The 12,064-nt window shown below is 42.4% G+C and overlaps 1 protein-coding gene across 1 annotated transcript in view; it reads right to left on the bottom strand.

The window, feature by feature from the left end:
• Adam2 (ADAM metallopeptidase domain 2) overlaps positions 1–6,302 on the bottom strand; it is a 44,943-nt gene extending 38,641 nt beyond the window's left edge. The window contains exons 1-3 of the mRNA XM_038310452.1: positions 6,230–6,302; positions 5,665–5,741; positions 1,310–1,365 (exon numbers count right to left, since the gene is read on the bottom strand). Of these exons, the coding sequence (XP_038166380.1) occupies positions 1,310–1,365; positions 5,665–5,741; positions 6,230–6,302 (206 nt within the window). The remainder of the gene's footprint in view (positions 1–1,309; positions 1,366–5,664; positions 5,742–6,229) is intronic.
• Between the last annotated feature and the right edge of the window lie 5,762 nt (positions 6,303–12,064).

The raw sequence follows: 12,064 nt of genomic DNA, 5'->3' as shown, positions 1-12,064 counted from the left end.
ACAGAGAGGTGGGAAGAGGATTGTGGGAAATAAGCCATTTCCAAAGTGAGGTCTCCATGTCCTACAGAGAGGTAGGAAGGGGTCACAGGAAGGGACAGCCACAAAACAGAATTTTAAACAGTGCCTACATACATGTGGAAAGGTAGGTTCAAAGCTTGGACCTTCTGCAGGGAAGAAACAACAGTTGAATAAACAATGTAGTGTAAGGAGAAATTCTCATGTTGAGAAGGAAATAAATGGTATGTGTGGAGAGGCAGGAGAGATGGCTCTGTCATTACGAGCATTGTCCATTCTGAGCGCACGCATGGTGGCCCATGTACCTCTGTGACTCCCATTCTGGGTGTTCTGATGCCCTCATCTGATCTCTGAGGGGACCGTGTACACACAGTGTACTTACCACACAGACAAAACACAGGCATGAAATAAAAATCTTATTGGGAACATTTAAAATAAAAATTAACACATAAAGTACATAAGAGAAGCCATGGAAGATATTTTCAGAGCACTAAGGCACGTGTTTGTACAGAAGTTTAAACATGAAAACTTGTTAGATGCTCATTGGATCTTGAAAACTGGACCAAAAGAAACAACAATCTGAAAGTTAAAGTCAAGAAGTGCAATGGGAAAATTGGAAGGGTATGGATAAACACATGCGATCCACCAGTGAGTGCAGAATGGTTTCAGTGAACAAGTGGTGAGTGGGTCACTCAGATTAATGTCAAACCAAAGGCCCCATGCATGCCCAAAAGCATCCAGGAGAGGTGGGTGGGGTGAGAACAAAGGCCTGACGTTGTCCTGTGGAGTAATAGCTCCGTACGCAGCACAAGCGTCCTACAGTGGGAAGCCTGGACGAAGTGCCCGTCTGTTTGGCATAAGCTGGTGGGCACGTTGGAACGAACTAGCTGAAAAGGGAGCTGGAGAGGAGCTGGAGGGACTGGAAGCAGACCAACGATGCCGGCTGCTGACGGCTTCAGCCCCCAGAAGCACGAGAGGTCCAGGAATTTGTTACAGAGACTTCACAGTCTTCCTAACAAAGCTGAAGGAAATGGAAGCACAAACCAAGGAGTGGTGGCACATGCCTGTAAGCCCAGCACTTGGGAGTCTGCTGGAGGAGTATGAGTTCTAGACAGCCTTGGCTGCACGAAAAGATTCTTTCTCAGAAGAAAAACAAAACAAAACAAACAAACAAACAAAGAGAAAAAAATGAACAGCCCATAACTAGAAAATATTCAAACATTGCATTTTAGGTCATCCCCAACAATAGCGATAGTGAGATAAAGGCAGTGGATAAAATATGACAGTCACCTACTTTTGCCTTAGGTTCAGAGTGTATGCTTTCCCTTCAATTGTGAGATTGTAGGTTACCTAGAAGGAGAATGTATTTAAAAAACAAGGAAGATAAGGGAGTTAGAAAGGAAAACTTTTTACGTGGATGCTACATTCCAAAATCATATCAATACAACAAAAATGGAAAAGGTACAATTTAACGTTGACTTATTCCAAATATATGAATGTGATGTTAAAAATGCTAGCTTCTAATACAAAAACAGCAGACAGAAAAACAAAAAGGTTGTAATTTATTATCCATTGACTTATCCAATCAGACAGATCTTCTGAAGAATGGATCACTTTTTTATCCAATAACTATGTTAGCTTGCTCAAGATTGAAATCACCATAAAACTCATTGATTCATATCTGGGCAGCGTATAGCAAAATCATTTAATTCCACATACAGGAGAGCAAAATGCATAGCAGGCAGTATTTGTAACGTTTTATAAAATTGGCTCGTGGTCTGGATATGGAGTTCACCAGCACCATCCTAATATGCAGATTTAGAGAGGCTGCCTGCAGCCATCAGTTCCCGCTCTGCATGATGGCAGAGACTCGGCGGCGTCTTTTAGTCCCCAAGTGCATAATTAATAGCAATACCTGGCGGCATATTAAAGTCTTTGATCCTTCCCTTCTCATTTTTCTTGTCTTCATTATGTATTTGTGTGATTTACTTGCAATCAGATTTTTATACAGTGTAAGTTACATTCCTTTATAAAATTCTGCTTTATACTTCTTCCTTTGCCAAAATGAAAGCGCGCTGCATTTTTGTACTTTGATTACGCTTACACAATTTTTTTTTTTACTGCTAGGTTTTGTTCTGACTTAACAGATTTTTTTGGTTTATCGTTCTCTCATCTTTAAATAATGAGTTTCCCCCCCCCACTTTATCTCCAGTTTTTGTGCCCAGTCATTGTTTCTGTTGGTTTATTTCCTTTTTGCATGGGTTGGTAAGCACTTTCAGGACAATGGTAAAGAGAAAACTAACCACGGGCAGCTTTACTTCCTTCTAGATCTCTTCTAGAACTTCCAATCGCTTAACTTTATGCTGGTTTTAGAGGGCATTTTGAATTCTCTGTAAGCCACTTTGGGGTCATTTGACTGTGATTGGCCCCCATAAACTCATAAAGAGTGGCACTTTTAGGAGGTGTGGCCTTGTTGGAGGAAGAGTATCACCGTGGGGTGGGCTTTGAGGTCTCCTGTGCTTAGAATACCGTCCAATGTTTCAGTTGCGTTCCTGTTGCCTGCAAGATGTAGGACTCTCAAGTTACTGCTCCAGTACCACGTTTGCCTGCCAGCATGCTCTCCACCATGATAATAATGGACTAAACCTCTGAAACTGTAAGGGAGCCACCCCAATTAAATGTTTTCCTTGGTAAGAGCTGATGTGGATCCCACTGAAATCAGGAACAAGACAAGGTTGTTCACTCTCTCCATAGCTATTCAAGTTCCTGCTAGAGCAATAAGACAACAAAAGGAGATCAAGGGGATACAAATCAGAAAAGAAGTCAAACTCTCACTATTTATTTGCAGATGATATGATAGTTTACATAGTGACTCCAAAAACTCTACCAGGGAACTCCTAAGATTCATAAACACCTTCAGTAATGTAGCAGGATACAAGATAAACTCAAAATAAATTAACAGCCTTCCTTTATGTAGAGGATAAATGGAATGAGAAAGAAATGAGAGAAACATCACCCTTCACAACAGCCACAAATAACATAAAATATCTTGGGGGTAACTCTAACCAAACAAGTGAAAAACCTGCATGACAAGAACTTTAAATCTTTGAAGACACCAAAATATTAAAAGAACTCAAGATAATTGACATCAAAAAACAGATAATCCAATGAAAATATTAGGTACAGACCTAAACAGAGAACTCTCAACAGACGAATCTCAAATGGCTGAAAGACACTTAAGGAAATGCTCAACTTCCTTAGCCATCAGAGAAATGCAAATCAAAACAATTCTGAGATTCCGTCCTACACCTGTAAGAATGGCCAAGATCAAAAACACTGATGACAACTTATGCTGGAGAGGTTGTGGGGTAAAGGAAACACTCTTGCATTGCTGGTGGGAATGAAATCTGGTACAGCCCCTTTGGAAGTCAGTGTGACAATTTCTCAGAAAATTAGGAAACAACCTTCCTCACGACCCAGCAATACCACTTTTGGGTATATACCCAAAGGATGCTCAATCACACCACAAGGACATGTGCTCAACTATGCTCATAGCAGCATTGTTTGTCATAGCCAGAACCTGGAAACAACCTAAATGCCTCTCAACTGAAGAATGGATAAAGAAAATGGAGAGGTCCAGATCCCTCAGAGCTGGACTTGTGGATGGTTGAGTCCTGTGATGGGGTTGTTGGGACCAAACTCCGGAGCAGCACATGCTCTTAAACACCGAGCCTTCTCTCCAGCACCTGAAGCCCATTATTTTAACAATGTTCTCTACTCTTAACTTGAACTCTTTCTGTTTGTTTGTTTGCTTGCTTATTTATTTATTGAGAAAAGTTCTCCTACTATAGTCTGAGCTGGCCTGGTACTTACTGTGTAGGCCAGGCCTCAGCCTCATAGGTACTGGGAGTACAGACACGAGCCACCATGCTGGCTTAGGCTGGAATCATGAACACGTTCCATTTCTGTAGGAAATTACTATGCAGACCAAATTCATCAAAAAAAAAAAATAGAAACTGAAGTTTCTGTTTCTTTACTTTCACTCCCTTTAGCAGATCTATTCATTTATTTATTGTTTCATTGCATATTCTTTTTAAAAAGTGATTTAGATTAATTGATGCATCTGTGAGTATGTACACAGAGGCCAGGAGAGGGCACCAGGACGCGTAACTTGGGTGCTGGGTCTCTGCAATCTGGTTCTCCAGACAGAACAAATGCTCCTAACTGGTGAGCCAGCTCCCCAACCCTATTGTTATTCTGACTTCCCTTAAGGCATCTTCTTCCCTTGGTATTCAAATGTGTCAAAGAGTTACTCCCCACACTTCCGCTGTCAGTTTGCTAACCCTATCCAAGGATTCCGGTTTTTTTTTTTTTTTTTTTTGGTTTTTCGAGACAGGGTTCCTCTGCAGCTTTTTTAGAGCCTGTCCTGGAACTAGCTCTTGTAGACCAGGCTGGCCTCGAACTCAGAGATCCGCCTGCCTCTGCCTCCCGAGTGCTGGGATTAAAGGCGTGCGCCACCACCGCCCGGCTTTCCGTTTAAAAAAAAAAAAAAAAAAAGCAAACCCATTTCTCAATTAATAAAATCTTGCCCCTTACTCGTGCCTCTCAGGACTTCCACTTCCTCTGCGTTTTCCTTTCCTCCCCCTTTCCACCAGCCATTTGCAAACTACAGGTCTTTCACACTTGCCTTTGGCGCTCCCCTCCTCTGTGAAGCTCCACCCACTTACACTTAAGTGTCTTGGTCTTAGGATTCCTACTCTCTACTAAGCACAAAAGTGTCCCCTGAGTCAGCAACTACAGCAGCTTCAGTGTTTCAATGGCACTAGCAGGTCCCTTACAGGGTCACCGGCAAGCAGGCATTAACCAAAGAGAGGGTTTGAGCCCTGAATTTTACGGTTAAGACGACTGCTTTTTAAATTTTCTACTCTGCTGATGGCAAATCAGTGCCTGGTGGGTCCTTCTGGAAGCCATTCCCCCTCCCAGTAGAATCCTTGTTTGTTTTCCAGTTAAAAAGAAAACAAACACTTTTAAAATGCCCCATTTAACTTAACGATTAAAGTTTTATAAACACACACACATTCCTTCTTAAAAGATGTATAAAATCCACAAGCTTCACTCTTCAGAGCCACAAACAGAAATGCCAAGAACCATGAACACTTAGTGACCAGACCATCGGTGCCCCAGCCACAAAGGTTTGCTACTTTAAGAAACACAGTTTACGAACGATTCTAGAACTTACTTTAAAAAAAAAAGTAGAAGAAGCAAAGGACAGTAATCCTAAGGAGAAGCAAAAACAGTTTGAAAAGAATAATCTTAACGAGGAATGTATTTGCAAAGTGGAAAAAAAAATAGTTCTAAACATACCGTGGTACCAATGGTCAGCCATCACCCTTCACCAAAACAATCCTTCAAACATACGCGGGTAGGGGGATGGGAAGAGATCCTTTGGTGGACCAGGTCAGCAAGTGAATATTCAAAACCACGGAAGGACCCGGGACTGAGACACCCGGGGTCATCAGCAGTGTTTCCTCTAAATATTGTTAAAAATCTGGGGAGTGCACATGGTTGAAAATTATCAAGATAGTAGCTTCTCAACAAGCATATATTTGGGTGACTTCTAAGCTGTAAGCAAAATTGGTAATTAATTACGTGTGATTCGTAGCCTCCGCTCAGGGTGGACCGGATTTTCTCTGGCACCGTGACTTGCACGTGTAATCTCTCGCGGGCTGCAAGGTGCAAAAGGCGTTTCTCAGAGCCACACACTCCTCGCACACCGAGAACCCCGTCTCCCGGGAAGCGTCACCTCTCAGCATGGCTATCTATTCAAACACCCGCACTGCTCCTTCCTTTCCAGAACTGGAAATTTTTCAAGAGAAATATGTATGTTGCTTTGGGAGTCTTGACCAGTGGGAAGGATTTGTAAATTCTGAGACAAACTCACGTCCTCCTCCCCTTCCAACACATGTAGCATCATCATCCTGAGCTAGGATCTAAGCTGGAGGATAGGAGAAGCCAAGTCTGCGCACCCCCGTTTCTCAGTTCTCAGGGTCCTCGGGTGTGTGGGGAAGACCCATCCCTCCTGTTCCCATTTCAGCTGTTGAGCTGATGACCTGGGCTTGTGCAGGTGCGAGCGATCCGGGGACACCCAGGACAACCATGAGAGAAAGGCAAGCAGAGCTGGCATCCGGAAGCCCCAGGATGGGTTGTTACTCACTGTCTTTTGTTTGCTGCTCGCTAAGCCCGCCGAGCCCACTCAGCCCACTCAGCAGAAGCAAGATGCCCCACATGGCCTGGCGTCCTGGACCCCAGCCCCCAAGGAATGGCAGTTGGCCCGCGACAGGGCAGTTGGAAGCGCGAGGTGAGGGCTGTGGGCGGCACAGCTCTGTGCTGGCGGATTTGTGTGCTGCTCTCTGAAAGCTCTACAGTTTTGAAGGACTTGCTGGGTTTGAGTTCCATCGGAAACCATAGGAGAAAAAGGGGCGGGGGGGGGGAGATGAATGATCCAGGGAGGCAAAATCTACACTACCGAGAGACAGAATCCATGGAACAGCTGAGGAGCCAGAAGTTGCATATATACTTACGTGAACTCTTAATTATTATTATTTTTTGGTGTTTTTTGGAGGGGAGGGTTCAAGACAAGGGAACTTTTAGTTCTAAACAAGAATAATATATGATGATGTCTAATAGCACTTTACATTTATAAGGATAGTATCGATCATAGGTGGACAGTCTGACTAATACCCAAGGGGACAAACCAGTGTAATGTTACCCCACACAGATCAACAGCTAAGAGAGAACCACCCACAGCTCCAGTTTGTTCCCTGACAATTCTCACAATCACAGACCGGTTTTGTCTGCCTTGAACTTTTCCCAGAGACAATGTAACACATTCTTCACATCTCGGTCCCTGGGACGAGGTAATTCTAAGTCCCACGCACAGCAGCAGTTTCGGTGCCCACTGCACATTGGCTACATCACCATGGGTTTGATATGTGTCTGTTAACTTCCTTGTGTGTGATTTCGGTTCAATACTTCGGTGTTCCTGCTGAGTTTATTCCCAGGGGGAAGTTGCCAGGCCGAAGAGTATGTCTTGTAAATACTTCTGAGGAATCCTTCAAGATTGTGTTACTAATTCACACCCTACCAGAAGTATATGGAGATTCTAGAGTCTCTGCCAGCACTGTTCTTGTCAGCTTTGTCAACTTGACACAGCCTAGGGTCACTCGAAGAGGGACTGCTGAGAACAGATTGGCCTGTGGGTGTGTCTATGGGGGATTTCCTTGATTGTTCATTGACATAGGAGGGCCCAGCCCTCTGTGGGTGGCATCACTCCTTGGGTTGGTGGTCCTGGGCTCCATAGGAAAGTTGGCTAAACATGGCCTTGGGAATAAACCAGCAAGCAGCATTCCTCCGTGGTTTTTTTTTTTTTGTTTTATTTTTTACCTTTATTGATTTTTATTGAGTTCTACATTTTTTCTCTGCTCCCCTCCCTGCCTCTCCGCTCCCCTCAACCCTCTCTCCTGGTCCCCATGCTCCCAATTTACTCAGGAGATCTTGTCTTTTTCTATTTCCCATGTATATTAGATCTATGCATGTCTTTTTTAGTGTCCTCATTATTGTCTGAGCTCTCTGGGATTGTAATTTGCAGGCTGATTTTCTTTGCTTTATGTTGAAAAACCACTTATGAGTGAGTACATGTGATATTTGTCTTTCTGTATCTGGGTTACCTCACTAAAAAACAATGTTTTCTAGCTCCATCCATTTTCCTGCAAAATTCAAGATGTTGTTATTTTTTTCTGCTGTGCAGTACTCCGTTGTGTAAATGTACCACATTTTCCTTATCTATTCTTCAGTTGAGGGGCATTTAGGTTGTTTTCAGGTTCTGGCTATGACAAACAATGCTGCTATGAGCATAGTTGAGCACATGTCCTTGTGGCACAATTGAGCATCCTTTGGATATATACCTAAAAGTGGTATTGCTGGGTCTTGAGGAAGATTGAAGTGTTTGATTGAGGTCGTGCCCTGACATCCCTCGATGGACTGTGACCTAGAAGTATAAGCCAAATAAATCCCCTCCTCCCCTAGTTCCTTTTGGCCAGGGTGTTTGCCACTGCAGCAGAATGTAAGGAGAACAAAAGTCTACACTTATCTTCTGTTTGCTTTGGTTTGAATTTGTTTATTCCTGGTGGCTAATAAATGTTAACATCTTATATGCTTCTGTGTTTATGGACAATAACACATACACACAGAGGGAGAAGGGGAGAGAGAGGGGGGGAGGGAGGGAGGGAGGGAGGGAGGGGGAGAGGGAGGGATAGAGGGGTGGGGGTGGGGTGGGGGCAAGCTTTTTGGGCAATTGTCTCCTTGAGATGATGCCCCCCTTTCTGAATGGGCTGCTTTGCCTCTCTTTCATTTTGCTGGAAATAATACAGTCTAGATAGGATCTCTTTGTTGGACAAAATGACTGCAAAAATCTGAGGACATTTTTTGCTTTCAGTAGTTTTTTGTTGATACCACAAGTCATAAGCAGAAGTTTTCTTTTATTGAAACCTGATGAGATTTTCATATGAATTTTTATCATGGACCTTAAATTTATTGAAATCCCTTTTCTGTATCCAAGGAACTGGTCATAAGACTTCCTTCATTTTCTGTCCGTGTTCTGAGTTAAACTATTGAAGCAAACTCATGTCCCTGAAATGCCTCCTGTCACGTTCTGTAATTTTTGTGTTTTTTCTGGGTTGATTTGCTGACATTCTTTTTAGAATCTTTGTCTCCAGATTTAATGGGATCTTTTGATTTTTCTTCTGCTGCAGTGAGCTCGCCACTGGAGGTGTGCTGGCCCTGTGTAAGGCGCTGGAGATGCAGTCCTGTAATCTTTGTGGAATCTGGTGTAATACATGAATTTTTTCTTCACTGCCTCCCACCCCAGCATTTGTGAACAGAGCTTGAATTTTCCTTCTCAGGGATTTGTTTTACTGTGGGTCTCATGTCTTTTTTTCTTTTCTTTCCTTTCCTTTCCCTTTCTTTTTTCCTTGTTTTTGCTTTTACAAAATTTGCATTTTTTACTGTTTTTATTGAGCTATATATTTTTCTCTGCTCCCCCCCTCCTTCCCTTCTCCCCTTCTACTCTCTCCCATCACCCCCATGCTCCCAATTTACTCAGGAGATCTTATCTTTTTCTACTTCCCATGTAGATTAGATCCATGTATGTCTCTCTTAGGGTCCCCTTTGTTGTCTGGTTTCTCCGGGGTTGTGAATTGTAGGCTGATTTTTCTTTCCTTCATGTCTAAAAGCTACTTATGAGTGAGTACATGTTATATTTGTCTTTCTGAGTCTGGGTTACCTCACTCAATATGGTTTTTTCTAGATTCATCCATTTGCCCACAAATTTCAAGGTGTCGTTATTTTTCTCTGCTGTGTAGTACTCCATTGTGTAAATGCACCACTTTTTTTTATTAATCCTTTGGTCGAGGGGCGTTTAGGTTGTTTTCAGGTTCTGGCTATGAAAAACAATGTTGCCATGAACATAGTTGAGCACATGTCCTTGTGGTATGATTGAGCATCCTTTGGGTATATACCCCAAAGTGGTATTACTGGGTCTTGAGGAAGGTTTCCTAATTTTCTGAGAAATTGCCACACTGACATCCAAAGGGGCTGTACCAGATTACACTCCCACCAGCGATGCAGGAGTGTTCCTTTTACCCCACATCCTCGCCAGCATAAGCTGTCATCAGTGTTTTTGATCCTGGCCATTCTGACAGGTGTAAGATGGAATCTCAGAGTTGTTTTGATTTGCATTTCTCTGATGGCTAAGGATGTTTACCTTAAGTGTCTTTCAGCCATTTTAGATTCCTCTGTTGAGAGTTCTTTGTTTAAGTTTGTACCCCATTTTTAAAATTGGATTTTTTCTTTTAATGATCAGTTTTTGAGTTTTTCATATATTTTGGAGATCAGCCCTCTGCCCGATGTGGGGGATCTCATTTCTTAAAAATATCCACGCAATCTCTTTCCACTTGTGCTGTGTGAGTCAGTTGACTTCTGAAAGGTTTTGTCCATTTCCCCCCTGAGTTTTCAAGTATATTTGCAAAAGTTGTTCAAGTATCCCCCTCTCCCATAATATCCTTTTAAAGGCTGTGGCCTCTAGATAAATGTTCTTTGATTGCATAACGTTGATATCATAATTTTTCTCTTTACCCATGGCCAGTTTTTGAATTAAAATTTTATGAAAAGGACCTTGAAAAACTTTTCTCCTCATGCCCAATGCCAATTTAAATGTTTTGATTTCCACCCATTCACTGCTTTAGCTTCACTATCTCAATATTCTATATTGCATATTTTATTAGATATGCTTTATTTTATTAATATTATGTCCTAGGAGTTTCTAATTTTGTCATTATTTCTTCTTTGTCTCATGTGTTTGCTTTGCATACAATGACCTGACTTAAATCACACTTGATGCTGGTGTCTACAATTTTTTATATGACCATTGGAATTTACTTTTGCTAGTATTTTGTGGAGGATTTTTAAAATATCTGTGTTCATCAGGGTTATTAGTCTTTAGTTTCTGTTGTGTCTTTGTTGGTTTATGGCATCAGGTAGTTAATTCTGGTCTCGTTGGGCAGGTCTGGAGAATTCTCTCATGACAGTGTTATGCTTAATAGTTTAATGATTGATATACTTTTTTAAAAAATTGGGTAGGCTTCAGCAGTGAAGCTGGCTGATCCTGGCCTCTTCTCACTGGGCAACATTTTACTACTGATTTGAAATCTTCATGCATTGCTAGCCTGTTTAAGTTTTCTGTTTCTTCTGGGCTCACCTGGATTGATGCTATGCCTAGTTTGCTCCCATCTTCTAGGCTACCGGGCGTATGGGTACAGAGTTGCTCTTAGCAGCCCCTTGGGCTCTCTTATCTCTCTGTGGTGTCAGTGACCTGATCACTTTCTGGTCCCTTGATGTGGGAGTCCCCTCTGTATGCTGTGATTACCATTAATGAATAAAGAAGCTGCTTTGGACCTATAGCAGGGCAGAACTTAGCTAGGTGGGGAGAACTAAACTGAACGCTGGCAGGAAGAAGGCGGAGTGAGGAAAAGCCACGTAGCCCTTCCAGAGACAGACGCTGGAACTTTACCTGGTAAGCCTCGTGGTGTTGGAAAAGGACCACTTGTTGGTTCCTGGCTGCCTGGCCATCTTAGCCTGGAAATAACTACACAAAAACTGTATTAATTAAAACACTGCTTGGCCCATTAGCTCTAACTTCTCATTGGCTAACTCTTACATCTTAATATAACCCATTTCTAGTAATCTCTGTACATCACCATGAAGTTGTGGCCAACCAGCAAAACTTCAGCACATCTATCTCCAGCAGTGGATCCATGGCGTCTCTCTGACTCTGCCTCCTTCCTCCTAGTATTTCATTTAGTTTTCCCTGCCTACCTAAGTTTTGCCCTATCAACACGGCTACTGCAGTTTCTTTATTCATTAATGGTAATCACAGCGCACGGAGGGGACTCCCACATTATCGTGGCGATACACAGATTAATAGAAATGGGTTAAATTAATATGTAAGAGTTAGCCAATAAGAAGCTAGAGCTAATGGGACAAGCACTGATTTAATTAACACAGTTTCTGTGTGATTATTTCAGGGCTGAGTAGCTGGGAACGAACAAGCGACTTCCATACAACAATCCCTGAGTTGCCATTTGCATGCTTTTTCTTTTTTCTCTTCTTCTAGCTAATAGGATAATTTTTGTTTTTCCTAAAGCCAGCTTTAGTTAATTAATCCATTGTGTGTGTGTGTGTGTGTGTGTGTGCGCGCGCGCGCGCGCGCTTTAAGTCTTAAACTTTTTAAAGTATTCTACTTTAATCTTTCAACCTGGTTGAAAATGACCTTTGGCCAGTATAACTTCAAATCCACCGTCTCCTACACACAGCTATTCCTCGGCTGTTCTTGTCTCTCTTCCCACGCTTAGGTTTCAGTGTGTACTCTTTCTTTTTCTTGATGCACTGATAATAATATTGGTATGGGCAACATGCAAAATTGACTAGCAATTCC

The sequence above is a fragment of the Arvicola amphibius genome, chromosome 13 (assembly GCF_903992535.2).
Source record: "Arvicola amphibius chromosome 13, mArvAmp1.2, whole genome shotgun sequence".
In the NCBI taxonomy this organism is placed as follows: Eukaryota; Metazoa; Chordata; class Mammalia; order Rodentia; family Cricetidae; genus Arvicola; species Arvicola amphibius.
The sequence above is the reverse complement of the archived record's forward strand: the minus strand, read 5'-3'. Positions and strand labels throughout refer to the sequence as shown.